The 27,544-nt window shown below is 39.8% G+C and overlaps 1 protein-coding gene across 6 annotated transcripts in view; it reads right to left on the bottom strand.

Annotated features, from left to right (window-relative positions):
• Positions 1 to 5,495: 5,495 nt before the first annotated feature.
• Positions 5,496 to 27,544, bottom strand: part of LOC101853353 (kidney mitochondrial carrier protein 1) — a 26,840-nt gene continuing 4,791 nt past the window's right edge. For 2 of the 6 annotated variants that reach the window (XM_005110040.3, XM_005110038.3), the window contains exons 2-11: positions 20,268 to 20,414; positions 19,539 to 19,686; positions 18,537 to 18,631; positions 17,014 to 17,099; positions 16,235 to 16,336; positions 15,639 to 15,763; positions 15,266 to 15,326; positions 7,144 to 7,242; positions 6,249 to 6,329; positions 5,496 to 5,535 (exon numbers count right to left, since the gene is read on the bottom strand). In XM_005110040.3, the coding sequence (XP_005110097.1) occupies positions 5,497 to 5,535; positions 6,249 to 6,329; positions 7,144 to 7,242; positions 15,266 to 15,326; positions 15,639 to 15,763; positions 16,235 to 16,336; positions 17,014 to 17,099; positions 18,537 to 18,631; positions 19,539 to 19,686; positions 20,268 to 20,325 (894 nt within the window). In that variant the 5' untranslated portion in view covers positions 20,326 to 20,414 and the 3' untranslated portion in view covers position 5,496. Of the gene's footprint in view, positions 5,536 to 6,248; positions 6,330 to 7,143; positions 7,243 to 10,401; positions 10,806 to 15,265; positions 15,327 to 15,638; positions 15,764 to 16,234; positions 16,337 to 17,013; positions 17,100 to 18,536; positions 18,632 to 19,538; positions 19,687 to 20,267; positions 20,415 to 21,885; positions 22,073 to 27,544 lie in introns of those variants that run through there. The other 4 variants (XM_005110039.3, XR_004859233.1, XM_035972786.1 and 1 more) reach the window with 4 other exon arrangements.

The following is a 27,544-nucleotide window of genomic DNA, read 5'->3' as shown; positions in this document are numbered from 1 at the left end:
ACCATGTCCCGTCTGGTTTTGTTGACGGCTCTCCTTAGACATCTCATCTCGTAGGTGGTTATCTTACATTCCAGACTTTTGGTCAGGGTCCATGTCTGGCAGGGGTAGGTCAAAGTGGGGATGAATATAGAGGAGCTTGGCTTTGGTCTCAATGGGGATGTTAGGATGTTTGAGGAGTGGGGCAGGCTGGTAGCTGACGCTGTTAGCCTTTTGTACTCTCGTCTCAATTTCTCTGTTGAGACGTCCGTCTTCTGAAAAGATGCTACCAGCGTTACTAGAGAGTAAAATACGCAGAAAAGAAGGAGAGATGAGGATGATTGATGTTTGATAAGAAAGAGGGAGCAAACTACACCAGAGCAACCACTTTGAACAAAGTTCGGTGACCCTTGATCTGGACGCTTAAAACGCAGAGGGACAACAGAAAAAGAGGGAAGGGGGAGATTGGAAGAATCAGCTGTATATGACGAGTTACACGACGCTGAGGAATCAGTACTTGTCAGTTTTTGATGGGGTTATTGATATAATCTTAAAAGCTTGCTCATTTGTCTTGCTTTCGATAAATAAAAAATAATCCATTTATCTTTAACAGATGTGGAGTATTTTGGATTGAAGGAGGTGAGGGTCACATGGTTTCGTAGGTAAAATCAAAGATCGTGTATAACGGTGTACGATCTTTGGTAAAATTGGTGAGAAAATGGCAGCCAAAGTTTGGTGATTTCCAAAGCTAGAGTCCATGGACACTGTAAATTTAGATTTCTAGTGCCTTTAATCAACGTTTTTCAGTAAAATTCACACAGGAATTTGTTTTTAAATGGACATAAAATGATAAAAGGTGTTGAGCCAAAAAGCAAAAATTCGATCAAATTTGCAAGCCGGAAGAAAAATGCTGTTTTCTTCAATTTTGTTATTTTGATGAGCGCCTGGTTTCACCACGATGCCTCACACTCACATTTAATCTTTAGAATTCATTTTGTTGAAGACATAGTATTATCATAAAAATATGACTATGGCTTTGATTGGCCCAAATTAGCCATTGCTGACGATGAAGTCAAAGGTAGATTGAATAAACATTTTAGTTTCTCACTTTCTTTCAATGTAGTCGGGCGACACAAAGAGCTGCTTGAAAAATAATTTGAACTGGCGTCTGCGTTGTAGTGGTCAGGAGCTTCGCTGTCGAACACAGGGGACTTGAGATAGATTCTCCTTTAGTTTAGTTTAGTAAAGAGTTTTACGGCACTTGCAACACAGTAAGGTCATACATGATAAGTGCCGAATAATAGAGGTGTTACAAGAGAGTAACAACAAACGTAGAAAAGAAGGAGGAGAGATAAGGACGATAGATGTTTAAGAGGAAAGAAGGAGCAAACCACACCAGAGCACCCGCCAACCACCAACATAGAATCTTTATCAGGTAACTTGGTCTGTCTGCTGTGTTGGTAGGTTGTAATATATGTATCCTTCTCAACCCTAAAATTGGGCCTGCCACTGACAGGCAGGGTCAGAAGCCCGGCTTCTAAAAATACGGTCTCAATTGTGTTGATGGGGGTGAGAGAACATCTAAATTTTACAAATATTTTTAGTTAGGGTTATTTACTTTTTCTACTTAACCTAAAGTGTAATATGATCATTCAACAAGGAAGTTTTTTTTAGTTGAGGTTTTACGGCGTTCGCAACTGCATAAGGTCATTGGAGCGCCAAGGGGTGGGTGTCAACAGAGAAGTCTTTACAGGGAATCAGACTTAGACTGCTCACCTCTCTAGCTTCAACAGCACAGGGTCTGCTTCGACTATCAAGGCACCCCAAAATAGCAGGTCACAAGAGAGTGACAAACATACAAAAGAAGTACAGGAAAATGACAATAGTAAGGATCAAGAAAGAAAATAGGTGGTACAAGAGAGTAACAAACATAAAAAAGAAGAACGGGAGATAAGGACGATAGATGTTCGAATATGAAAGAAGGAGCAAACCACACCAGAACACCCGCCAACCACCCACAATCAGCAAGGAAGCCATATTCCCTAAAAAACATATACGCATCACAGGACAACTGACGGACAAGTAGTTTGGGCAAGAGAAGCACATTGACACGATAATGGTCATCATCTTAGTGCGGAAAAAAAAAAGAAGAAAGATGGTGAGACAGAAACAACAGTTCAGAAGGACAGTACAGAAGTACAACCAACCAGTGGCAACCTCCAACCATCAGCTGAAAAGTTGTAACAAAGTACAAAAACAAGCTGATTACACACTAGTATACCCCACAACCCACTCAGCCAGACACGTTAATGGAGAGATCAGAAAGTGACAGCCCTTAACAAAGAAGAAAGAATTATTTTGATGTTCACATGGCTAGAACCCAAATGGCCGCTGGATCGGAAAAAGAAAAAAAGAAGATGTTCACATAAAGAATATAAAAAAAATAATCTCCCATAAAAAGTACAAACACTGAAAACAACAATGACATTAAAGTAAAAGAAAAAAGACAAGCCAAAGTCTAAAAATATCATCTTTATTTTTCAATGTACACCAGAGCTTTTTTAACAGTAGCTCTTTTGAGCAGTGCATTAAAAAAAAAATTATACGCATTTTTGAACTTTTTTTCATGAAAAAATTCCCTAGATTTGCCACAATGTAAACTTTGTTTCGGTGAGTTTAAAACAACTGCTCTGTGCGATTGCTAAGCAAGTACACAAAAGATTTGTTCTGTAGTTTTCCAACCATTAAAGAAATAATCTAATATTTAATTATAAATAGCAGAGGGTTTTACGGCGCTCGCAACTGCATTAGGTCATATGAGCACCAAGGGGTGGGTGTCAACAGAGAAGTCTTTACAGGGAATCAGACTTACTCTGCTCACCTCTCTAGCTTCAACAGCACAAGGTCTGCTTCAACTATCAAGGCACCCCGGAAATAGCAGGTCACAAGAGAGGACAAACATACAAAAGAAGTAGAGGAAAATGACAATAGTAAGGATTAGGAAAGAAAAAGCAGCAGTTCCCTGTTGTAGATCAAGCACAGTTATGAGCGTGACATGAATCAGCCCATTTACAATTCTACTGTGCTTGAATAAGAAATGCCCCCCCTTTGGGAATGGCCTAGAGACACTACAGTCGGTGGCACTGCCCCCGGGGGGGAATTTAAGAAAGAAATGGCTTCAATATACTAACTTGAAAAAAAAAAAAAAGATTTAAAAAAATTTTAATGGCCGAATGAGATACATTGCCAAAGTCAAGATCTACATAAATGAAACAAAAGTTTGCATTTTCTAGATTTGAATTTGAGTGCGAATGAAGAACGAGTGGTATGTTTCTATTTACAACAGTGTTGTTGGAAAGGCCCAGGCTGTCCCCATGGTTTTATGCACCCCGCATAATTTAGCAAAATTTGATCTTTTTTGTGTGCATTATATCTGATTATTTTCCTTTATCATTCTTTGTTAAAATTAACAGAATCGCCTAATTTCACATTTTTGGGCTCAGTTGGCATAATTTCAGAATTTTTCTTGCATAAAACGACGGGGACAGCCCAGGTGACTGCACCTCCAACTTCACACTATACGTATATGACACCGAGAGTAATTATGCAAAACAATCAACAAAGGCAATAAATTAAGTATATAGCATATATATTGTGGCATCACCATTCACACCTTACTCACATTCCTGATGGCCCGCGAACACACAAGCACCCATGCTTACACACACACACACACACGCACGCGTGCACACACGTGCGGACACACACAGACTAATAATTTAAGGAGATTCTTGCTCAAGAACTTGCACCCCCCGCTCCAGGCAACACCAAATTGCATTACTACTCCAACGAGGCCACTGGGATTTAGTGAAAATAGTGGAGAATTTGCAAAGTTGCTATTTTAAGCAAAAAGACTTTGTTAGACACAACTAAATACGGGGTAAAAACAGAAAATAAATGCTGAGAATAATAACTGTTTTTCTTTTATGAAAACAGCGGGGGAGGGAAAAAAAAAGCAAAAAGAACCAGAAAAACGGCACTCCTGATTACTAAAGCACAAAAAACTTTTTAAAATATGCAATGATTTGTCCTCAACAAAGACTAAGAGGTAATTTTAAAAAATCTAAAACAAAACGACTTTCTTTTCATCACATCGTCACTAGACTAGACTAGACATCTATTCGAATTTACAGCTGCATTGAACGACTCACCAAACGCAAACAAGTAGTGTAAAACAACCCACAGACTCACAAAATGTAAACTTAAAACAAAACAAAAACCCACTCACATTCAAACCACACAAGACGCGCATTCCACAACCACAACCAGGTACACTACTACTGCTGCAACATTTTACTCTCGCGCCCACTCATTTCCTGCCTGCACCAAAAAAAAAAGAAAGAAAAAGCACCAGTGAATCATTTGTCTCCCCCACCAAACTCGACGTCTGCAATAGAATAATCTCTCCCACTGCAATGCAACAAGGTTTTCTGAAAACGCTCTTTTGTGGAGTGTGCTATAGAAGAACAAAGTGAGACATGGAGGGAACGACGAATCTCCGACGAAAAAAGGACAAAAATCTGGGTTTTCTGTCCATTGCAGACCAAGTTAACTACTACAAGAAATGCTCAATCTGGCTACAGAATGACAACTCTCTTTGAGCATCCACTAACTTTTGGAATCTGCATGAAGTAGTCTCAGAAACAGGATCAGTCCACAGTGCACATATTCGGTCCAACATATATATACATTGACAGAGGGAGTGTATTAGAGAGAGAGAGAGAGAGAGAGAGAGAGAGAGAGAGAGAGAGAGAGAGAGAGAGAGAGAGAGAGAGAGAGAGAGAGAGAGAAAGAGAGAGAGAGAGAGAGAGAGAGAGAGAGAGAGAGAGAGATAGATAGAAAGGAGGGTGAAGGAGAGAGAGTGTGGGAGAGAAAAAAGAGAGAGAGAGGGGGGGGGGACAGAGAGTGTGGGAGAGAAAAAAAAGGAGGGAGGGAGGAGAGAGAGACAGACAGAGACCGAGCAAAAACTGAAATGTATGTGTATGTACCAGTCAAAAGATAAGACAAAATACAGGGAAAAGTGTTCCGTACAGGAAAAAAAAACTATACCAGCAAGCTATTGAGACAGACAATAAAACAGGGAAAAAGAAAACAAAAAATTAATATCATCTGTAAAGGCTGAGGCGTTACGGTAAGACAAGAAGGTGCGCATCGTGATTCAACCTTCGAGTCCACTGGTGCCTCAAAGATCTTACACAGAGCCAAGAGAGAAACCTCCGCAAGCCTCGAAACCGAGCAGACACAGAAACTGGGTCAGCGGTCGAGTTGTACAAAGCCGTCGACCCTCATCAGTGTTGTCAGTCAACGTTTTCTCCCTCTTTGGTTGTTCTTCGAGTTGTTTGTGACGGCAGTGTGTGTGGGGTGGGGGTGGTGGTGGGGGGGGGGGGTGTGGAGGAGCGGACAGCACCCGAAAGTCGACAGAGGAATGAGATTTCACCGGTCCTCCGGAGTCTTGTTTGTTCAGTAGACGTTCTTCAGCTGTTCGTAGGTCATGAAGAACTGGACGCAGGGTTAAGGGAAATGGAAAAATACACAGTCGAAATTGTCTAAGAAGATGGTCACTCATTCTCAAAGAGAAAAGTGACCAATTAACACAGAGTCATTATAACGTTTAAAAAAAAAAAAAGTACATAAGGGAGGTGGCCGTTAGAGCGGGTTTGACTATACACAGACCAACCAGCTCTAGAGAAAATTTGTCCAAGACAAAAGAGCGTCATAACTGAATCCCGGATCCCCCCCAGGAAATTCCTCTATAACATAATTACCTCTTAAAAATGACAACTTTTCAACTTGGAAACGGAAAAAAAACAAAAAAACCTTCCCTAGGAGGATTTTGGTCTTCTGACTAAGATGGAAATTGCTTTGCTAAAATTTCTCCTTCTTAAGGACAGCATTAACCCTCTCCTTGACAATGACAGGCTGCAAGATCAAATAAAAGTTCTTTACCAAAAAAACAAAAAAAGTTTTAGGGTTTAGTAAGAGTTTTACGGCACTTGCAACACAATAAGGTCATATAAGTGCCAAAGATTAGAGATGTTACAAGAGAGGAACGAACACAAAAAAGAAAGTAGGAGAGACCAGGACGATAGAAGCTTGACAGGAGAGAAAGAGCAAACCACACCAGAGCAAACAAACAAACAAACAACACCCCCCCCCCCCCCCTCCCTAATCAATGTACATGATATCAGTGTGACGGTGAGCGTAAAGGATACAATGATGTTCCACGGGCCCAGCCTCAGCCAGTTTGGAATGAATCCTTTGTACAGGGCCATCATGCCTTCTGTCCGGACGGTCTGAAAAATATTTCGAGATCAGTAAGTCCGACAAATGGTGACTACAGTATTGAGGTACAGATCACTGCTTTTGCAGGCCAGAGGAAAACAAAACACATGCATATATATAGATCTAATACTAGTACTTCTGATTCCCAAAATTTATGACAAGCACAATAAGATTTTTTAAAAAAAGTTGGCCAAAGTCACATAAAAATACAACGTCTAATAAGTACATACCATCTCACAAAAATGCCTTTGTTGGTCCCCACAAAATGCTTTTTTAAAAACCCCAATAGAAACGGGTGTTTCTTCAGCATAAACCAACTTTTGACAAGTAGCCAAATAAAATGTAATGAGAAACAGGCAATCAATAAATTGCCTTAACAACTAACGGGTCACTTAGCCAAGTGTACACACAGTAAACACTACAACACTATGTAAACTATTTACAGCCTCTGCAAGGTCTAAAATTAATTTTTTTAAACATAAACCTTGAAAAAAAATTCTAATAACAAGTACTATGCAGCAATGCATGAAAATTTGAGATAATAAAGAAACAATTTCCAGAGTACCTGAACTAAAAAAATTTATGTCTTTTTGAATTAATCTACAGCGAACATGAAACTTATCTATAATTAGATGAATCTGACCTTCAAAGAATGTCTTTCTTTTCTCACAGTAACTCAGAGCCACCTCTCAGTATTTGAAAAAAATTTTTTTTTAAATTGTGACACTGGACACAATAATTCTGTCCTTCACCCTCGATATGTTCATAATAGCATCATTCTACAGAAGATCACTGCCATCAAATCCATGCTGTTCCCCGACTTACCCGGACGAGACAGTCGAGGGAAGACTTGTAGATTGCCGGAGCGGCCCCAGCCATGGCGGAGACCTCGGCCTTCACGTTCCGCTGGTTCATCATGCGTGTCTGAAAGCACACAGAGAGGACAGACGGTGAAGTGCAGGTGCCGAGAAGACTTGTCAACGAGATGATGATGATGATGATGATATGAAAGATGAAATGATGTTTGGGTGTACTTTGCAGATGCGGTGCAATTTTTACGTTCAATTTCGTTTTCTTCTCAATTTCGTTTTCTCTATTTTCTTTAAAAGAAAATCCCAATAGTCGGATATAAATTCTCAAAATTGTTTCAATTTAATATTGATTTCTTTACAACTTTTCATTTTCAAATTTCTTAAACATAATTTATATTACAAATACATTTTTAACACCCTAACGAAAAGCCGCCAGTTTAAGGGACAAGGGTTTCGCTTGGCATTAAGCCAAATGGCAAGAAAACTGCCACAAAGTCTGCTACGTGTGTCATTGAAGACACTAGTTTCTCTGATGTCAAATATTTCCCTCTATTGCATTTTTCACTTAATGGACCTTACAATTCTACAACAGGAAGATTTATGTCAATGCACAGCAAGAAAAGAAAAATTTCTAATGGCCAGTTAGTTTTTATAATCTGATCAAAACTTGATTCATGAGTTAATTAATGACTTGTTTCATCAGGACTTTACTCCCAACTATCAAGACTTTCTGCCCAAGGAAGGACATGTGAGGCCAACAGTCAGTTTGTATCTCAAAGGATGTGGGCTCAAACTGGGATTAGACCTAATCAGTTGTACGTCCAGAGAATATTTTTAAATAGCTTTAATTTTTCATCAGTGAGATGGTCTGCCAACAGATTATGAAAGCAAAAATGTGACCCTGAGCCTTTTCTGAAAAAGTTCAAGACATCCAGACTAGAAAAAGTTTACTGACTGATGGGTGGGCTTAGATCTAAAAACAAAGTCAATGTAAACATTTAAGTGACGCGGGTCTGTTATGCAAATGTTGCATACATATTTATATGAGGTCAAGTTTGGCCTTCTCAAAAACTTTTGTCTTCCCCGTAACTTTTCCCCAAGGACTATCACAACTTTCAGATCAGCCGTGCCTGAGCCAGGTTCTGATGCTGACCAGCACTCCACACAAACCCAACATGTGCATCCAGGACATACGTACCATCTGATAAACTCCCTCATACTGACTAAAATATGACCAAGCAACTGACTGATTAACATTTGTATTTTCTTCCATGCTCAATTCAACAATGTACTGATTTGCCAAAGATCTCAATCCGTGAGGTAGCAGCGTTTCACTTAGCTTTACCAACAAAACTCTTGGAACCTGGTTCCACGGCCGGGTACGCCTTTCTGGTACCCCCATCCACTAAATTGGCGGCTCCTTCCAGAAATGTGGAAGACATACAACGTTATGCTAGAATTGTGACGACAGGCTAGAACAGAGACAAAGCCAAAACGAGAACCGGACACGATTCGAAACATTCATCTCAACAGCATGTATGTGTTTCTGTTGTGTGTGTGTATATACAGTTGTTGGGTCAGGGATGATAGCTTCCACTATGTCCTAATCGCTCTCAACAGCGAACTCTCTAAGACCACCTGCAGAAGCGCTTGTCGTGCGAATTAAGATGGCAAGTGAAGGGAGGAAATGGGAGTGGGCATACGGTAGACACAACCATGAATGAATTAACCCTCCTTTTTCACATGGGTATCTTTCCACAAAGGAGACCCATGTGATACTTAATTGATACCTATGCAGTCTATGTGATACTTAATTGATACCTATGCAGCCTATGTGATACTTGATTGCTATTTATGTCCATGTGACACATAATTGCTATCTATGTCAGTGTGATACTAAATTGCTATCTATGTTAGTGTGATACTTAATTGTTATCTATGTACATGTGATACTTAATTGACCTATGCAGTCCATGTGATACTTAACTGCTATCGGAGTTCATGTAATATTTCATTCTGATGAAGACTTCCACAGACTTTCCTGATCATCTAAAGACTTTCTCTGCTTCTCCCACTGGCAAAGTTGGAAAACTGAACCCTGTAGTTTCCAAAAACACTCAAGCTACAGATCACCAAACTTCGGTTACTATTTTCTCTCCAACTTTACCTCTGACACCAGGCAACTCCCCCCCCCAAAAAAACCCCCCCCACACATAACTTCCTTCAACTACAGATATCTTGACTTCTATTTAAGATAGATGGTCAATGCATTTTTCTCATCAAAAGCAAGACAAATGAACAAGCTTTAAGATGATATCAATAACTCCATATGCCCAAAAATTGACGAGCGACTGATTCCAGTGTCGAGACAGCTTTGAACCTAGATTTGACAGATTGTTCAGCTTCAACGGGCATCACGCAGATCGGAGTAGAGACAAATTTTTAGTTTTATAAAGAGTTTTATGGCACTTGCAACCCAATAAGGTCATATAAGTGACGAAGAATAGATGTGTTTAAAAAAAGTAACATACGTAAAAAAGGAGGAGGAGGAGAGATAAGGGCGATAGGTGTTTGATAGGAAAGAAGGAGCAAACTGCACCAAAGCACTCATCAACCACCCCCGATGATTTTTTCCATCACCCTTTTGTCAGCTTTGTACGGTGTAAGCACAGGGTGGATGGGGGGACAAGCGCTGCTGCAGGTTTTTTTTTTTTTTGGTGCTGATTTTTACGAGAAATTCCTCTTTTTGAATAATGAAAGCAACAAAAGTGTTCTTTGCAGGAAGCGGGAAGGTGGTCGCGCTTCACGTGAACATCATTGTATTTGCTAAATATGTACTAACTGATCTACAAGCTAGTTAGCAGTTAGAGGAAGCTACCAATACCCAAAGAGTGTATGAGGAATGAGTTATGCAAGGAAGCAAGCACATTTGGTGTCCAAAAGAAAATGGTCATTCTCACATCAAAATATACATTGTTGTTCATAATAAAAAACCCCAAATTTAAAAACCGCTGCGAAGAAAAAAATGTGCGTAAGATATAGGAGCTGACAGTGTAATCAAGTCTGTTATAGCAATAGCAATGATGATGATGAAGATGATGATGATGAACAAATTTTCTGATTGTGAGAATAAAGCAAACGTGAATCAGAACAAAATGAATGAGCAGGACAAGGCTTGGGGAAAAAAATCCAAAGACAGTCACACAACAACAACAAAAACAAAACACTTGTACAGACACGCAAAGACAACAACAATGGGAAAAACAAAACAAAACAAAAAACGAGACAAAACAGTACATTATGACACTAACAACAACAACAACAAAAACAACGAGCGCCACGACAAAAAGACGAGAAATATGATGGTGTTTATGGAAACTAACGGCGACACAGAAACTGCAACAGGCGAGATGGAGGAGGAGGAGGAGGAGGACGGGTCCTTGGAAGGAAAACGTCACCAGGAAACTTCATCATTTTTTGATCTCATCCTGCTCCATAGGGGGGTGGTGGTGGTGGCGCGCCGGCATGGCTGGGTGGATGCCGGCGGCCGGCCTCACTCGGGGTAAGCGTGGTGGGATATTTGGTTTGTGCCGCCATTGCCGCCTGCAAAGCAGCAGCGACAGGTGACCACAATTGCCCCCGCACTTCCCGTCATCCACCATTGACTGCTATAACCTTCAGAAACAACGAACCAACCAGCCAGTTTTTTCACACACACAAATTTTAGAAAGTTTAAAAAAAAAGAAAAAAAAGAAAAAGTAATTCAATAGCAGGGAGGAAGGTAATAAAGCAAGAGGAGCCACAGTAGATGAGCACTATCATATTATTATCGTTATTGAAATATTATCATCATTATTATTATTAGAATATCTGGGAAGCGTGAGGATTAAGACAGCATTGAAAAAAAAAAGCAATTTGAAATAGGGAAGTGCTCCTAAATATTAAAATTGATTAACTTCGCACTAACAAGAAACCTGAAGGAAGCAAAATAAGTCAAACAAGAAAATTACGAGGGGTAAATCGCTGATGCTTTTCTTCTCTTTCTTTCTTTTTTCTCTCTCAAGAACCTCAAAATTTTGAGACTGTCGGAGAGTGTAGCAGGTTTTCATTTACCTTTTGAATCTGACCTGATCTGACATTTCAATTTTTGCTTTTAAAACCAGCTTGACATGCCCTTATTTGTTTCACCGAAAAACCCTCAGTGTATTTAGTCTGAACTTAACTAGGAAGCAACTTACTCCAGCCCACATAGAAGGAGACAAGTTGAATTCGTGTGCTCTCTTGATTGTTTGATGAACATAAACTCCTTAAGATCCACTTGCACTATCACGGCTGTTTGCTCATTTGTCTCAAGATGGTATGGCAGCTGTCTGCACTTTAGTTTTCGAGACGTTGTAGCATCGGAGGTAGGCTTAGCACCTTTCCAACATGACAGGCGATACTTTTAGTTAGTGTAGTGCTGGTCTTCATTGTTTCTCCTGGACACAGGTGGTTACTTGAGCCAAAACATGTTAGAAAATTATAATTGCAGTGAGCGCAAAGGGAATGACTTTTAGGTCAATGTGTGGATACATACAAGCGTTGCGTGTACTTGTATACCTTCACTACAACATCCTAAAGTTCTTTTATCTTGCGACTGGTTTTCAACTTCCCTCTTCCTTGGCCTAAAATCTTCTGTCGTGCATTTCCAGGTCCTTAATTTCAGTCAATTTCAGACATGGTTCCCGTTCTCTAGCTCTCAAGATTGGGCAATGTAGAGATGTACACTTTCTCAATTCCGTTTTCAAGGCAGTGTGTTTTTTTTCTTTCCAGCTTCATATGCCATACCTTCTGAGTCCTAGGCCTATAGGGTCTGTACACCTTATTCTTATACTACAGAATCCATACACCCAATCTCCCTAAGGATGGTTGCTAAAATTACTTCACTGCACCCTAAACTGTGTCTTCGCTGTGTAGAAAGGTAAAAGTAGAGTGCACTTAGTCATGCCACCAGATTAATATTTTATGTACTCTTATATCAAAAACAGCACTCCATGTCAGTCCATAAAAGCTTCAGCTGTACGGTCCTGTTATTTCCTTCAGCTGTACGGTCCTGTTAATTCCTTCAGCTCTATCATCCAGTTATTTCCTTCAGCCTCAAAGTCCAGTTATTTCCTTCAGCTCCATCATCCAGTTATTTCCTTCAGCCTCAAAGTCCAGTTATTTCCTTCAGCTCTATCATCCAGTTAATTCCTTCAGCTCTATCATCCAGTTATTTCCTTTAGCTCTTTCATCCAGTTATTTCCTTCAGCTGCAGAGTCCAGTTATTTCCTTCAGCCTCAAAGTCCAGTTATTTCCTTCAGCTCTATTATCCAGTTAATTCCTTCAGCTCTATCATCCAGTTATTTCCTTCAGCTCTATCATCCAGTTATTTCCTTCAGCCTCAAAGTCCAGTTATTTCCTTCAGCTCCATCATCCAGTTATTTCCTTCAGCTGCAGAGTCCAGTTATTTCCTTCAGCCTCAAAGTCCAGTTATTTCCTTCAGCTCTGTTATCCAGTTAATTCCTTCAGCTCTATCATCCAGTTATTTCCTTCAGCTCTATCGTCCAGTTATTTCCTTCAGCTCTATCATCCAGTTATTTCCTTCAGCCTCAAAGTCCAGTTATTTCCTTCAGCTCCATCATCCAGTTATTTCCTTCAGCTGCAAAGTCCAGTTATTTCCTTCAGCTCTATCATCCAGTTATTTCCTTCAGCCTCAAAGTCCAGTTATTTCCTTCAGCCTCAAAGTCCAGTTATTTCCTTCAGCTCTATCATCCAGTTATTTCCTTCAGCTCTATCATCCAGTTATTTCCTTCAGCTCTATCATCCAGTCATTTCCTTCAGCTGCAGAGTCCAGTTATTTCCTTCAGCTCTATCATCCAGTTAATTCCTTTAGCTCTTTCATCCAGTTATTTCCTTCAGCTGCAGAGTCCAGTTATTTCCTTCAGCCTCAAAGTCCAGTTATTTCCTTCAGCTCTATTATCCAGTTAATTCCTTCAGCTCTATCATCCAGTCATTTCCTTCAGCTGCAGAGTCCAGTTATTTCCTTCAGCTCTATCATCCAGTTAATTCCTTCAGCTCTATCATCCAGTTATTTCCTTTAGCTCTTTCATCCAGTTATTTCCTTCAGCTGCAGAGTCCAGTTATTTCCTTCAGCCTCAAAGTCCAGTTATTTCCTTCAGCTCTATCATCCAGTTATTTCCTTCAGCTCTATCATCCAGTTATTTCCTTCAGCCTCAAAGTCCAGTTATTTCCTTCAGCTCCATCGTCCAGTTATTTCCTTCAGCTCCATCATCCAGTTATTTCCTTCAGCTGCAAAGTCCAGTTATTTCCTTCAGCTCTATCATCCAGTTATTTCCTTCAGCCTCAAAGTCCAGTTATTTCCTTCAGCCTCAAAGTCCAGTTATTTCCTTCAGCTCTATCATCCAGTTATTTCCTTCAGCTCCATCATCCAGTCATTTCCTTCAGCTGCAGAGTCCAGTTATTTCCTTCAGCCTCAAAGTCCAGTTATTTCCTTCAGCTCTGTTATCCAGTTAATTCCTTCAGCTCTATCATCCAGTTATTTCCTTCAGCTCTATCATCCAGTTATTTCCTTCAGCTCTATCATCCAGTTATTTCCTTCAGCTCTATCATCCAGTTATTTCCTTCAGCTCTATCATCCAGTTATTTCCTTCAGCCTCAAAGTCCAGTTATTTCCTTCAGCTCCATCATCCAGTTATTTCCTTCAGCCTCATAGTCCAGTTATTTCCTTCAGCCTCAAAGTCCAGTTATTTCCTTCAGCTCTTTCATCCAGTTATTTCCTTCAGCTCTATCATCCAGTTATTTCCTTTAGCCGCAAAGTCCAATTATTTCCTTCAGCCACAGAGTCCAGTTAAATTCATCGTCATGCAAGTTCCCACACCACAGATTTAAAAAAAATAATTCTGACTGAACTTTAGAAATGGACAAAGACTCTTGCTTGTGCTTGCCGACAATCTGTTCAATGGAGTTCTCATCACTGTCCACTTGTTCCTGACTGCTGCACTCAAAATGGTCGTGTTTCTCCAAATTGATCTCGTTACTTGCCCCTGCCTTCTTTTCAAGACCAATTAGTCCATATCCTGATAATTCTTTCTACATTATTTTCTCTCCTCTTTCAAAAAGGAAAATAGGAATCCGTGCGACGAGAAATATGGACAGCGACTGTCACAGTCAGTAGTTGCTTGCTTCAAGACTGCATTATCTGGCTACGTGCTGGACCTTCATTTACACACAAAGACGCTGTATAAAATGGCTTTTTACAATCGAGAACCAACAGGTATGTTGTTGATTTTTTTTACTACTACAACATGCAGAAATAAGATATCTTTGAAGAACAAGAATGATAAACATTCTGTTGTTCATGTGAAGAAAAGAAAAGCATCATCATCTATCCACCCTGTTCTCTGATTTTTAACAAAACAAACTTACCAGTTTACAAAGTTCATAAATGTATATATTATTATATTATTAACTATACGAATTTGACATTCTGGGAAGAGTTTTTTTTGTTGTTGCTGCTTTATTTATCAATGAACATGAGAATTCTTAGCATTACAGCTTTGCATTTGCATTAGGAAAACAAAAGTCAATCACTGGAGCTAACCAGTCATCTATTCTCTTCGTCTTTAATTAAAGAAAAATTCAAGATGAGAATTTTTTTCCCTTTTGATATCAACAATTCATCAAATAACAACTAAAGCCTGATAATGCAAGTTTGCATAACTGTATTTTTTTCAGCCTGACCCTCCCAAGTCTTAATGATTTTAACAGTTTGTTGCTGAAATGTTTCTGAGTAAAAAGACATTGCAGTAAAAAGCGTAATTCACTCTGCGCTACAGAACACGTTTAAAAACCACAGGCGCTTTCACTTCACATTTTAAAGTGGACATCAAAAGCAAATCCTTATTTTCAACTCGGTTTGAAGATTTTTGTTCTTGCACAAAGTACATTTCCTTTTTCGCTTTCACCATTTTTCTTTTTCTTTTCTTTGTCCGTTAACCGTTTGATTCATGCAAACTTGCAAAGTAGGCCAGCAGTTTTTGTATAGGAACAGCGCAGGAGAAACGCAAAGCATGCCAGGAGTTGTCAGTACTAACCTTGCACACATCGATGGGATTGGATGCAAGCGCTCCGATAAACCCAGCCAGAAAACTTGCCCTGTGTGGCAAAGAGGAAATTTTTAAAAAACATTGGTAAAAAAAAAGTCTTACAAAAAGCAAAAACATCTGTAACACCTCAGTGACTTAAATTCACGTATGATTCTCCAGACGTATTGACTTATAGCAACATGATCAATTATAAAAACAGAAGAAAAAACAACAATCTGGTGCGCAATCTTTGCTGATGACAGAAAGTCTAAATTATGTTTGCTGAGGGGTGTCTTTGACAAAAGCAGACCTGAGCGTCTGTTGTCATTGATTCTGTATAGACTGAGTTTCAAGAAATGAGCAAACAAAGTGAAAAACTTACAGGAAATGAGTTTCTTTGGTGTCCCCGAGGTATCCTGAGAGAATAATGTACTTCTTGAAAATATCATAGGCAGGCAGCTCCACTCCAGCGACCACAGCAGCTCTCTGAGCAGTCGGACCGACGCCCTGGGGAAAAGGTTGACCAAAAAATACATGTTAAAATGTATTATTATTATGCAAACATTATTCGCAAGATATTATATGTTTACATTCCTTTAATGAACTGGGGTACACCTCAGATCAGGCGGTATCATTTCTTGATCCTTTCTTCTTTTTTTTTGTGTCCACACACCAGAAAAAATCAAGAAAAAATTTTTTTTCACATTATGTGCGACACAAAATGCCTCTGCCTCCGAGTGACAGCATAATTTAGTAGTTTAGACGAAACAAAATAAACCACTAATTCTTGTCATCTTTACAAAACACTCATCATTCTCCCTGCTTTTACTGATCACACTTAACATTTATCCTACCCATAATGTCCTCATTGGTGATCACTTATACGGTGCTTTGAAAGTAACCCAGTGCTGTGGTTAAGCATATAAATGTAAGAACACCCAACAGCTCTAGAGAAAACATAAATTCAATAATACATACCCTCCATAAGCCAGCAACTCCTTCTTGTTTGTAGATTTTCACAAACGAACAAAGCATGTTGTCACAAGCAGTCGGCTGAGAACCCCGGGCTTGCATTCGAATCTGAAAAAAAAAAAAATGTACAAAAGCTAATCAATGAGAAAAACCCCCCAAAACAAATATTACTGAAACAACGGTAGAAACATTTTAAAAAATTGATTAAATAAATGACATTCCATAACAAGCCTTAAGCACGCCACCTACAACTAATCACTACATCTTTGTTTGTTTTAGTAGAGGTTTTACAGCGCTTGCAACTGCATAAGGTCATATGAGAGCCAGAAGATTAGAGGTGTAACAAGAGAGCAACAAACATAAAAAAGGAGGGGAGATAAGGACGATAGATGTTTGATAAGAAAGAAGAAGCAAATCACACCAGAGCACCCGCCAACCACCCACCAGCACATCTTTAGAATAGATGGAGGGAACACACACTAAAAGGAAGTAAAACTAGACCACACTAGAAAATGCTCACAAACCCACAGAAAGAAAATATCTTGGTGGGGCCCAAAGGTTTTGTTACTCTCTCCACTAAAAAGCCCCCAAATCTCGAGATGAGATATAATGTGGCACCTACCTGAATAAGAACAATCTTTCTTTTGCAAGAACTAAATTAAAATTCTGAGCATAATCTCGACACTAGAAATACAAAACCCCTAACAATATAAAATATTTAAAAAACCCAACAAAAACTGTCTCGGCAGCACAATTCCCAGTTTAAAGAGAGACAGGAGACCAACCTTGAGGACATCAGTCGGGTTTGCTATAGTACTGGACGTGATTCCTGCCACAACGCCACAGAACACATTGATGGCCAACGTCTCATCTACGGGATAGACAAAGAGGGGAAAAAAACATTTTTATCTGGTGAATATGTCGTCAAACTAAAAGTAAAAGTCATTTGGTATGTGCAAACATGACGATAAAACGACAAATTATGTCAGATGAGAGAAACGTGATCGCCACCACATGACGGAATAATCATTCACTCTTAAGTCAAGAGGTCACATGTTTCCCTGTTACTGATTAGGCCGCGCCTTGTTACAATTGTAACTTGCATAAAAGTGATGTTATCTATTTTCAAATGTTTGCTCAATTTGTAGACTTACTTTCCACTTAAGGAAACATTTTGGTTTCAGAATTCATATGGTTAACATTTTTGTCATGTTCCTAAAATAAGTGGCAAATTAATATTGCAGAATCCGGTTGTCTCGAATTGCATTCCGTACACATATTTACTCAGTCCAGTGAGGCACAAGTGTGAGGGAAGAAAGCTCTAGAAGAGTGACAGAAACAAACACAACTGAGGGCAACATGCTTTTACTTTTCTACAATTGTGTGCCAGTCCAGACAAATACAAATGTGGAGAAGAAAAAAAAAATCTCCAATACTTCGGTACACCCGTGCACTTCTGACGGAAAATCCCACTGGTTGAGAAACAGAGACAGCTTGTGACGTCAAGGCACTTGAGTCACAACTTATTCACTGAGCAAAATGAAGGACAAACATTGCCAGCTATACCTTACTACAGAGTAGCAAAAAAACCCCAAAAAAACCAACGGGGGTAAAAAAGGACACATATCCGTCTCTGTAAATAAAGATCCAGTTTTAAAATACTAAGATCCACGTTTTAAAATTCCATGCAAACAGCGATAAATTTCCTCCACTCATCACGCAAGCGTTACATTTCAATTTTAACAGGGGAAGATAAGACAAAACTATGACCTACATCTATAGCCACACGTTTGCTATCTATGACCCTGAATTTCCCAACGCTGAAAATGATGATACCCTATCAACCAAATGCAAAGTCATGTAAACAAACCCTTTGAGCCTGTGAAGCAACAATGTAAAAAATGACAGCAGCGAACTATATCGCCGTAAGCTGACAAAACACCTTTTTTCAGTTTTCGCGTCAATCTTTTAAAAATTGGTAACTTGAAAGTCTGATCAGTCACCTAACTTGAGCAACAACAAAAAATCACAGTGAAACTGTGACTAGTTTCTGAATAAATTAGATCTCAAATTTCAAGAGGAAACTTTTAAAAAACGGCTACGCTGAAAAAAAACATCTTTTTCTCAAAACAGCTGTGAATAAAAAGAAGGCGTTTTGTCAGCCTGCAGCAGCATAATGAATAGAACTTTAAACATCAGAATTTCTATGTAAACTCAAGGCAGAATAACAAATTCAAATATAAAATGAGTGCACACAAACCCCCAACTGCCACTACCATTCACAGAAAAATAAAGGAAAAACACTTACTGGCTGGGTCTGATATCAACGAACGCTTGAGCGTATGATAAACCCCAATCTTGATGGTGCCATAAGTCGCCTGACGCAATAGAGCCGGTCCCAGTCTGGAAAAATAAGAAGGGTCTTTGATAACAAACTGTATGTCCAAAAGCAAATAAGAGACAAGACAATCATTTAGGCAGCAAACTTGCTCTACAATACACTGTCCATTACAATGGCTTTCTTTTCAATTTTTACAAGGAGGAAGAAAACTCATTACATATTTTTTTCTATGGAGAAATTTACTGAAAATGATTAGAAAAATTTACAATTGTATTAATTCTTACACTTTAATCTTACACAGTATGAAAGAAACGAAGTTCAAGAAAACAGCTGACAAAAAACAAAAAGAGCCCCATAGGAGTTTCCAGTAACACCCATAGATTCCCACATAATAATAGAAAGCATTTGCACAGCACAAATCCCCGTTTAACAGCAAGCTCTTTGCGCTTTTCAATCTATATCATTCTCCCAACAGACCCGATAGCATTCTATATCAGTCTCAACAGAGGAGTATACAGTGCAAGCTGCCATTTCACAAGTGTCAAAACAATAAGTAAGACTCTGACAAGATCTTCTGCTGTCACATTGTCTCCAAGCAGAAACAGAGAGAGTACTGAATCAACATGTCTCATCTATCGAGAAGTTCAATAACATTTCGCACAAAATCTCCATAATTTTTTCATAAACAACAATGTATTCTTATTAAATAAATATTTATGTGCATTTCCACAAGCCCTTTACAACCCGAGTCATATTCTATATATTATATCCCAATCATCATGGACAAATGTACAAAACACAACATTTTCTCTGTGCAAATAGACTGAAAATGTTTCTTTTTTATTATTTGGTAAACATTAGGCACACCAATTTCCATAAATTTCTATGATTTCTAAATAATTATCTTATCAAATGATTATACAGCACTGGAAGCCTTGAAAAGAAAACACAATCTGTACAAAAACTCACCCTGAGTAGAGAGCGTGGGCACCTTCCTCTTTGAAAATTTTGAGGAAGGCATGGAGCATGCCCCGATACTTGAGCGTCTGCAGTCTGGCATCGATCACCTGGCCCTGCACTTGAAGACGAGTCTTTGTAGTATCGATGGGAAACGTTCCTGGAATTAATTAAAATAATTCAGAAAAATAGGAATAAACTTTGTATCTTCACACTACTAAAAATCATGAATGCAAATAATCAACCGGTCTTGTTGTCTCAAGACACGATGTCACACTTTTCAAAGGACCTTGTCATTATTTCAACTGGTTTTGTTTTGTTTTGTGACTAAGAAAAAAAAAGGAAAACGCACGCTCATTAACAGCTGATTCAATAAGAATAATTACCAACATTATAAGATTAAATATCATTTTAAAAGGAATTCAAAGAAATGAAAGTCATGACCCACACAACAAGTTTTTTTGACCGCCCTTCTCACTCACACTTTAAAATTAACTTTAACTGTTAACAAACTAACAGACCAGAATGACTTCAACAGTTACTATCTGAGAAACAAGCTTCTCGGTCAAAAGGAACCTTCTTAGTCTTAAGAGAGTCTTTTAAATCTGATTTGTAATACTTCTGTTCTATAGTTCTATTTCGACATTTCCAAAGGACGAAACTGAAAATTAACCGACTTATTGTAAGTCTAATGTACTTCATAAATATCTCTAATCAATTCCTACATGCTACATCACATACCACACTCGGCTGTAATGGAAGCTAGTCCGCCGTAGAGAAAAGGTCTCCAGTCGTTCATTCCGTGAACAGCAGGCGTAGGTTTCGACTCTAATTTGTTTGGTACAGACGGGTCAGCAAAGGCAGCTGAACTAGCTTCCTTGATGTGTTCTGAAAAAAAAAAAAGAAGAGACAACTGAATAATCTGATCTGCAAAATATACACTGTCTCAGTAATATGCAAATGTACAAATAAAAAGAATTACAATCAAGCCATATGCCACATTTTATATGATTGTTCATGAACCCATCTTTTATTCATGTCCACAGTTTATTTTCTCTTTCATTCTCGGACCAACAAAGAAAAACTGAAAACAGATTTGGTTGAACTTTCCCAAACAAAACAAAACTGTTGCAGTTTAGGTCTGTGCCTTAAAAAAAAGTACTCCAGTTGTGTATGATTAGCCCTACATATATCAGCCAGCCAGAGCCAACCTAACTATAACAGACAACAGCAGACAATGTTGCATTTCTCCCCAGTTTAACATCATGGCCCCAAGACAAGTGAGTATTAAAAAATTAAAAGGGCAGACATATCCTCCTTGACAAGGAAACTTTGTGGAGAAGTGTAGTTTGAGTATCCGAGTAACAAAATTGTAGGTAAATCAGCTTGAAACTCTCTAGATCTAGATTATACGTTTGATTCACGGTGAGCTAAGATATCAAACCTAACAACAGCAAAACATTAAATTGTGGTAAAATTCAGGGGGGCATGCCCCCCTGAAACCCCCCCCCCCCCTACTCTTGGGGCCAAAACCCATGAATAACAATTGCGGGGTGGGAACCACCGAAAAAGCGCCAAATAAAGTTCACAAGTTTATTTTCCAGAACGTTCGGAGAAATAGAGCCGGCCTGGATCTACATATCAGGATATCTAGATCTAGATTTCTAGATCTAGATCTAGATCTTGATATCTAGATCTAGATCTATATAATTTCTACTCTAATATGATGATATTGCTACAGAATCGGTTTCTAGATATCTATTTGTGAAATCAAAACGAATGCAAAGGTGTCAATCTCACGTGTCATCCAATAATAATAATAATAGCCAGAACAAGCTGGAAGCAGCCAGTCTCTCGTGCAAGCGGGAAGAGAAGATCTCTAGATCTATACTCTAGATCTACTTGTAGGCCTAAGCTTAAGACAGAGAATCTGCTGCTGCTGCTAGGCCTATCGCGAAGGGGGCTAGACACAACAAGACAAGCCCAGGCCGGGCCACATAAATTACCGTAACTGTAATCTCGAATCAAGAAAAGATCTAAAATTAATATCTTAAAATGCCAATATGTTCAAGAACCATGGTTCCTTGAGGCTTGATGCAAAATTGAAGAAGGAAGACGGAGAACTAAATTGCATCATCTCGCAGGCCTACCCCCATGGTTTAGCCTTCTCTGTCCTTGCATTTCCGGCATGGTCTTTCTCATTCACGTATAGATCTAGTCTAAAATGTAGTACTCTGCAGAACGCAGCCCATCCTTTTTGGCAGACAATAAAAGATTCTAAAATGGAATCAGCTTTACCCAGATTTAATTATTTCTCACCACGGTTCTAGCCCAAAATCGAAGCAATAAAATGTCTTACCAATGAGGTCACGACTACAATCCGTCCACCAGCAAGAGAGGTTTCAGAATGTAACACACCCCACTGATTGTTTTATAAATAACGGACACACCTCCACAGCACAGCAGTAGTAACGGAGTGAAGGGAGTGCGAGGGAGTGAGAGAACGACCTCGGGCGAACGACCGCGCCGATTGACAAAAAATGACGGCAATGTAGGCCCAGGGACATGCGCGAAAGGCGTGACAGAATCCGCCATTCTGATTCGCTGCATGGCTGCTATTTTTAACGTCAGTTTTTGCTTTGCTGATATTGATTGGTTAGAATCCTGAAAATTTCCCACTTCCCTCCCTCTCTTTCTTTACACCAGCGAGGTCGACAGACCGCGCGCGACACTCACCACGCATGCCCTCGTTTTAGTGTGTGTGTACTGCTAATGTTCACTGCTGTGCTCGTGTGCACATTAGTAGTGCACATTTGCCAAAAGAACGAATGAATCAGTTCTTCATATGAGAGAAACGAAAAGTGTTGTTTTTTTAAAACACCATCTAGATCTAGATTCTAGGCCTATCTCCACTCCCTTACATTCGAACATCGACCACCCCCTCGCCAACTCTCTACCAAATTACACGTGTAGAGTGCGGCAGGCTTACGTCATCTATTCTCTCCTCTCAGTCTCATACCTGATGGGTGTGACCTGGTGCGACCTAATGTAGGCGACTGCTGGGGTTTCTGACCCAATTTCCAGGCATATTCCGATGGGCTATCATCTAGAGGGTCAGAGAACGTTCGTGTAAGAACGTAAGGCTTTCATCATACATATACAGGTACAAGCAGTGAGAGTCTAGGTACCTATTACTTATAATCTATAACAATCAATGTACTAGGGTGTGTGTGCCAGAGCCTAATATGTATTAACGAATATAAGCCTACAAAGTATCACAAAGCAACAACAACCAAACAACAGATACAACAAACAAACCACGAAATCAGTAGTAAGGTAAAAAAAAAAAAAAACTCTCCCCCCCCCCCCCCTCCATTCCCACATCACAGTTTATTGAATTGAAAAGTGTAGGACAGCAGCCATTATCAAAATATCAAACGAGTTTACAGAGCTGTGTATATTATATTTTATTAGGTCTATATCTTTGAGCGACTTTGATCAGTCGTCCTTTTTTTCAGCTGGCAATGAGAAAAAACCGCAATAGCCTCCATAAAATGACAAAGGTACACGTTCAAGTGTTGCAGTTCGTTAAATTTAAAAAAAAGAAGATTGTGAAGCTAGGTGTCAAATTCATTTTCTTGATAACTGTGGCATAATTATTCAGCCAAAAAAGACAGAACAAAAAAAAAAAGAAAAGAAAAAAGTAGAAAAAGAAAAAAAAGAAGAAAAAAAAGAACGAAAAAGAAAAAAAAGAAACAAAAGAACAAAAAAGAAAAGAACAAAAGTAGTGAGGCTAAACAAACATTTTCGGTTTCCAACTATCTAACATAGGCGTCAAGGGCATGGGTTGTCTGTGAGCCGTGAGCGACTTTTCTGGGGGTTTGGGGGGGGGGGGGCATAGACAAGAAGGAAGACACACAGACGACAGAACATGGAGAGAGAGCAAGAAAGAAAGTGAATGAAGAACATTATTAAAGAGGAAAATTTTCCGTCGCCGTCAGGTTTCTAACCTAAGACCGATTGAATAAGAGGCAAATACCGTAACCTCTAGACCACAAGTGCCCCCTCTTGCTTTGTGAGGCCTACGTGTACTATGCTTCTTTAGAAAGAAAAGGGCGACAAAAAGAGGTTTGGGGAGACACGAATTCTTACTGTCGGTATAGCGCGGGTGTTGCATAACATGTATTTTATCTGCGTAACTGCTTACATTGGGTACATGTGTACGCCACAGTCAGACTTGCCCCCAACCCATATACATGTAGGCCTGCACATACACACGCACACACACATCGCTCGCTCTCTCTCTCTCTCTCTTTCTCTCTCTCTCTCTCTCTCTCTTCCACACACACACACACACACACACACACACACACACACACACACACACACACACACACACACACACACACACACATACACACACACACATACAGACGCGCGACTCCGAATATGAACAAGCCAAGTAGGCGGAGAGCTTTGATAATCCTCCAAACGACTCGAGTCTGGAAACAACACATTATGCAATATTCGGACCAGGGCCACGACTGTAAAAACACCCCCAGCCCAGCACGAGACCAACTTAGCTAACGTCGCACGCACCACCATGACTGTACCGGACTGCAGGTTTATCACTGACCCTATGGCGTTCAGTCAAAGGAAAAATAAACGGAAAAATAAACAGAAAAAAGTATAATTGTTTAACGCCCTTATTTTTACATTGTTACGTTATTTAAGAGGCGGGAACCTCTAAATTTAACACCCGTCTCCGATAGGACTGAGCCAAATGGATTGAGAACAACGCCAGCTTTATTATAATAAAGCAAGCGGGCATTAGTTGAGAGCCTTGAAAACTCCACAAAAAACGACCCAAGTTCAAGAACACACAGTCTGGGATTCCAACCTGCTGGGCCATTCGCTCCATATTATAACCCAGCATGATACCGGTAGAGCTAACCGAGCGCGCGTCAGTGAAAAAAAATTAACAAAAGAAAGTAGACAAAAGAAAGTAGACAAAAGAAAGTAGACAAAAGAAAGTAGACAAAAGAAAGTAAACAAACATACCGGAGGACGTCAAGCCTACGTTTTGTACCAAAGCGGAGCAACAAGAACGTTATGATGAATCTTATAATATTTAAACAGCTATTATATAAACAACGATGACTTTATTAAAAAATAAACTGGACGGATTCCCGCTTTCAGAGATAACGTACGCCAGGTGTATGACTCACCAAGGTGTATTATTATTACATGCATGATGTACATGTATTATGAACCTGTAACTTAAACCGCCATACATCTTTCTTATAAAAGAGTGTATACTCATAGCATTATTTCAACTGGTCTAGTCGGATGGGTCGGACCGGTTTTGGAAGACGAGTTTTTTAGATTTATTTAGTAAGAGTTTTCAGGCATTTGCAACACAATTCGGTTTTATATTAGCCCAGAAGGTTTGGGCAGAGAGGGTTTACGGTGTTTGAGGTATTACTTGAGAGTAACAAACACAAACAAGGAGGAGAGATAAGGACTACAGGTGTTTGATAGGAGAGAAAGAGAAAACCACACCAGAAGGCCCTCCAACCACCCATCAGAGACAAGTTGGTCAGTGTCCACTAAATGTGAAACTTAACTGATCTTTCACTTCAACAAGATTAACATCCAGTTCACACTTCAGAAAGTTTCGTTAAATCCCTGTTTGATTTGGTTTATTTTACAATATATTTGAGACGTCTTGATATCCGTCATGTTTGGAAAGGGTTGTGTCAAAATTGTAAAAACCTAAGACAAATTCTGGCAACATCTGTTTGTAACCGCCATTATGCAGATCATACGTGATGGGACGGCAATCGTATATTGAGTGAACAGGCATTAATTAATAACACCCCATTTCTCTCTCTCTCTCTCTCTCTCTCTCTCTCTCTCTCTCTCTCTCTCTCTCTCTCTCTCTCTCTCTCTCTCCCACTTGGCGCCACAACTCCTTCAGTTTCCATGTACTAGCACAAGTGAACTTATGGTTATCTTTGACTTTGTAAACTTTCCATGGTTCCGACCCGCACAAAAAGAGGGGGAAAACTATATATAAATGCTGAGCAAGGTCAAAATCGTGCAATCTATGGTACACACACATACCTGATAGCGAACAGCTTAGGAAACAAAATGTATCATGTACTCAATGAACTGTGACTCGTCACGAGCCCGACTGATAACATTCTCATTTCCGCTGTTTGTTTGGGTAGACTAAGTGTTTTACGCGCTCGCAACTGTGTACAGAGGTTATATGAGCGCGCGGGACACATTAATAATGAGCTAGGAGTAGCTGTACAAACAGTCAAGAGTCCGGAAGGGGTGAAGGAGAAAATTTTAGAGAAGCAAATTTCTCGTCTCCGTCAAGTTTCAAATTCGGGGGTGGGGGATGGGGGTGGGGATAGAGGTAGGGGTTGGGTCAGGGTTAGGGTTAGGTCCTATCTTCTTTGTGTTTGTTGGGGTTGTCGCTCGTTACGGAAGTCCTTCCGACAGCCACATTGACATCCCCTTCCACCTCTCACATCCCTGCCCCTCTCCTCAATATCCTCTCCTCTAATCACTAATCCATGCGCTCCAAGTCTTTGTTGATCAGTTTCAGCCAGTGCAGTCTGAAGTATCTACCAGAGGGCTTAGATAGATTGCTAGTGTTTGTGTGTGTGTGTGTGTGTGTGTGTGTGTGTGTGTGTGCGTGCGTGTGCGTGTGCGTGTGTGTGTGTGTGTGTGTGTGCAGTATAACACGGATAGGTCGAACACAGAAGACCCGACATCACGCATTCGTCGAATAGTGCATGCGGTTCCGTTTTTTTATTTTGTATTCTGCTTTATCTTTGTAAGATAACCCTCCAACTACGGATTCCTCGAACTTCCGAGGCCGGTCCCGATGAATTCGAGCTATCCATGTTATACGCCTATATATATATATATATATAATAAAAATAATATATATATATATTATATATATATCTATATATCTATTATCTATTTGTGGTGGCCGAAATTTGCTATTGAAAAGGCTTTTTAATGGCTGCATGGATCGACATGCGGTTTTCGCCAAAAGATTCTTTGAAATATTCACCAGATCATGACGCCCTTTGTTTTTTCAGTTTTGAGACAGTTTTGCTTCGAAAAGCTAAATTTCGTTATTTCGCCGATCGCTTTTCTAGGCCGACGCTTCTGTCTCTGTAATTTTAGAAAATCAGCCAGGTTTGTTCATTTCAAGTCGTACTTCCTTTCGTTACTATCGCGCACTGTCGCGCAATACTGAGCACTATTTTAAGTGTGCGACCCGTATAGATCTAGTCTCAAGTTGTCTTTGTGTGCTTAGTGTTAAATTCGACTGATCCTTTCGTTTGATGCCCGTCGTCGCTTTTTCTGGACTTCTTCGTCAAATTCTTTTTCTTGCTACTGGGAACAATCAACACGCTTCTATCTCAATCCGTTCAACGAACGGGGCCCAGCTAGTATATATATACTTAATATATACATGATGTATATAATTATAATACTAGGCCATAGAATCCCTGTGGGTGGGTCTACTGTCTCGCCAGCTGCAGCACGTGCTTCAGTACGAGCGGGCTGAGCAAAAGAAAGCCGGGAACCACTCAAGCGTCACATGATCTAATAGTACACCACTCTCCACTCTCTCACTGCACCAAGAAGCCTTACTGCATAAATAACCTTCTTGCACTACACACAACGCCTACTCTGAAGCTGGTGTTTGTGGCGTTGATTACACTGGTGGTATGCCTGTACGGTGAGAGTTGGGGTGGGTTCAAGGCTAGTCGATCATAAATGGGGTAGGTTCAAGGAGATTAAAAGTAATGGAGGATGCTCTATGGGCGGCACCGCACGCCTGATAGGAACCCTCTCTCGCGGCGGAACTGTGGTCTACCTGCGCTGCGCGAATCCCCAACTCACGCACTGAAATCTAGATAAGAAAGAAGGTTTTATTCCGAGGTCCTTGAGATTAGGCAAGTTAATTAGTAAAAATACCTTGC

The sequence above is a fragment of the Aplysia californica genome, unplaced genomic scaffold (genome assembly GCF_000002075.1).
Source record: "Aplysia californica isolate F4 #8 unplaced genomic scaffold, AplCal3.0 scaffold00844, whole genome shotgun sequence".
Lineage (NCBI taxonomy): Eukaryota > Metazoa > Mollusca > Gastropoda > Aplysiida > Aplysiidae > Aplysia > Aplysia californica.
Note: the sequence above shows the minus strand (reverse complement) of the source record. Positions and strands in the feature narration are given on the sequence as shown.